The sequence below is a fragment of the Arachis ipaensis genome, chromosome B05 (genome assembly GCF_000816755.2).
Source record: "Arachis ipaensis cultivar K30076 chromosome B05, Araip1.1, whole genome shotgun sequence".
NCBI classification, from domain to species: domain Eukaryota; kingdom Viridiplantae; phylum Streptophyta; class Magnoliopsida; order Fabales; family Fabaceae; genus Arachis; species Arachis ipaensis.
The window spans coordinates 10,759,023-10,762,357 of NC_029789.2; the positions used below are offsets into that span (position 1 = coordinate 10,759,023).

At 38.7% G+C, this 3,335-nt stretch overlaps 1 protein-coding gene across 1 annotated transcript; it reads right to left on the reverse strand.

Annotated features, from left to right (window-relative positions):
• Positions 486-2,956, reverse strand: LOC107642881 (the record flags this gene model as incomplete). The annotated part of the gene is given in 3 exon segments (XM_016346378.2): positions 486-1,781; positions 1,937-2,040; positions 2,848-2,956. Coding segments are annotated over 3 exon segments (1,025 nt in total), but the record flags the coding sequence as incomplete, so codon positions are not given.

The window sequence follows — 3,335 nt, forward strand, 5'->3', positions numbered from 1 at the left end:
CTTGTATTTGAATTAATATTAGGAAAACACTACTTTTTCCACTAAAAATATTGACTCCTTAGCATTAATAGCCACTAGTCTTCTTAAGATTTAAAAAAATATAAAATAAAATAAAATTCTAGACGTCAAACACCTTCACCTAACAGCCAGATCAGTTTAAGTGATCTAGAGATATCTAATGGAATACCAGTAACTAGTTTGCAACATGATGATCTGGTATTCTGGTCCATAATAATAATAATAATAAATAATAATATAAGCTAGGGATCATGCCCATGCTTCGTGCAAAGTTTCCTATCTTACTCTAACCTAGTAGTTACTTGCCCACTATTCTTTGATGAGCGTCTAAGTATTGAGCCACAAACTCCATTAATTATTAAGGGAGTAAACATCTGACCATGAAACTATCAAGAATCAAACACTTGTATAAGATATATTATGAAAGCAGGTCCGTACATCACATATATAGCCGACTCATGGAGGGGTGTGGATTGTGGACCACCAATAAATTATGGAAAACCACTAATCAATATAATTAATACAACCATAGTTACAGGAGATGGGATTGCCTCTAATAACACCATGCATCGTTCATATGATGATTATGCTCTCATTATAACAAATATGACACATCACGCATGTTAATAAAGGGGCCCAACAACATAATCAAAGTCAGGATACACTAACTGCACAATATTATCTCAGTCTAGATAAATAGCCTATAGTGGGGGCTGCAAAGTGCAAAACCCGTGTGAATCTACACTAATACATCTCCTACCATTAGGGACAAGAACACATGACTTGTGTTCCCATTTTCATAAGGAAAGAGTTTAACAAGTGCTTTTGCATCTCTTAACAAAACAAACACATTACAAGAAGAAAATAGTACTCGATAGCTTTGCAGAAAACGACAAAAGACTAACTGAAAGACACATTCTTATATTTGTATGTAGGGAACTTAACATACCCTCATAGATATTGGGTGTTCCTCATGGAAGCTCCAAGATTCGCTGTGGCATCTGAAACTTTCTCCTTGGCAGCTTCGTAACGATCCTTGGCCTCCCTGGACATGGTATCCTTTGCTGACTGGTATGCCTGACCAACTTCTTGCTTAGCTTGGTCAAAAGTTTCTGCCATTTTTTGTCTTCCATATTCCATTGCCCCACCCATCTTGTCTCTAGCATCATAGGCCCTATCTCCAACCATGTTCATTTGCTCCTTGGCTCCATCATAGGCATCACCTGCGTTATCTCTTCCATACTCCATTGCTCCTTTTACTTTATTCTTTACATCATAGGTTCTCTGTGAAGCCATCTTCATTCTCTCTCTGGTTCCATCATAAGCATTGTTTGCTTTGTCCTTGGCATATTCCACTGCCCCACCCATTGAGTCCTTGGCATCATACAATTTTTCTGACATCACATCCGAAGCCATGTTCATTTTCTGCTTACCCTCCTCATAAGCATTGGCTGCTCTATCTCTTCCGTAACTCATGGACTCGGCCATGTTATCTTTAGCATTTTGTGCCATGGTTGAAGCCTTATCCGACGCGGAGTACATCGTCTGCTTAGCATTCTCATAGGTATCTGCCATTCTTTCTCTAGCATTACCCATGGCTTCTTGCATCATGATTTGTGCATCAGTTTCTCTATCTGTTGGCATTCTGATGATCTCGCCATCTCCGTCATAAGCCTGGCCAGCGTTTTCCCTTCCATACCCCATGGCTCCTGAAACTGCTTCCCTAGCATCTGCTACCCTTTGAGATGCATACTCTGAAGCTCCTAAATAAACAAGACAAACACAAAGGCCATTCCAGGATTAAGTGTGAGAGACTTAACCATATATACTATATACTATGTAGCACAATATGATGATTGCATGAAAGTTGAATTCACAATAGAATCATAAAAAGAAAGTGCAAAGATCGAGCAAATACCGGATGCTGCAGATTTGAATGACTCTGTAGCCCTGGAGGCAGCATCTTCAGCTTTATACTTCATGTCATTAGCCACTTGTCCAAGATCATTTTCTGACCAATTTCTGATACAATAATTGAAGACTAGTGAAAATAATGAAATGATAAAATGTAAAGTTTGGCTTGATCTAAGCACTATGCAGCATAAACCCGCCCAAGTCAGTCGTCTCAATTTGAATTACACTATTGAGGATTGGCCATCTACTTCAAATGAAGGAATGAGGCCAAATGAAAAAGCAAAAAGTTTCACTTTGTGATTTAAATAAAAAGAATCATGTTAGAATGTTACTCAATGCGAATTTGTCAAACATGCTGGAAATGAATAACTAACTAACTTCCTACACCATACAAATCATTTGAGGTGACCTGAATCCAAAGTCCAAACACGCTGATGGTGATTTGGAGAGAATAATGCTTACGATTGTGATAACAATCACCAGCTTTCACAGTCACACTCCTTCCTTGTTCTTCTCTCACAATAAGTACCAGTAAAATGGCTTGTCACACACATTGGTGCTTTTTTTTTCTCATGAGCACTCATACATTCTCCGTAAGCTATTCCACTCCTATTTATGATCTATGATTGCAATGAAGTATAAAAATATATTTGAGCCACACCCGAGTTTATTAGTAGTGTTATTTTTATCGATTATTTCAAAACATCATTTAGGCACACGGAAAATTACATATTAAAACTAAGAACTAAAAATACGAGCTGCATAATAATTATATATGCATTGGTATGCACATGCATGGAATATGTAAGATCAAATGAAAGAAATTAAAACACAGAAGTTGTACTAGCTATTAATTAATTAACTAAAATGAGATGGATGATTAGGATGAATTGAAAGAAGGGGGAGAAGGATTACTCAGAGAACTTGTGTTGAGCCCAATCAGCGAGAGAACCGGTCTTTTCCTTGGCATCGTAGAATGCATCTTGAGCAAAACGCTTGGCATCCTCTGCTGTGGCTCTAGCGTCTTCAACAACAACATCACTCCAACCCCTGCACATTCCTACACACATGACCACACATGCAACCACCACATACAATACCTTTATGCTTCTCATTTTCTTCTCCTATTCTTTTCCTCTTTGACTCGATGAATGTAGATTTTTTTTCCTTAGAGGTCTTTAAGATGTTCGAAATGGTAGAGGCGGTTCGCGGAATGCAGGAACTCAAGGGACATGTGGCCGAAGATAGAGGGTGAACGGCGCCAGCTTTTGCCACGTGTTGGGAGCCCGCATGGTCCGCAAGGCGGCCAATCTCATTCGTTTCTAACTTTCTATTCTTTTTAACGGGTTGCCTCCTCCTACGACACCGCTTTTCTCTAACTTAATAACTACGCTCAAATATAT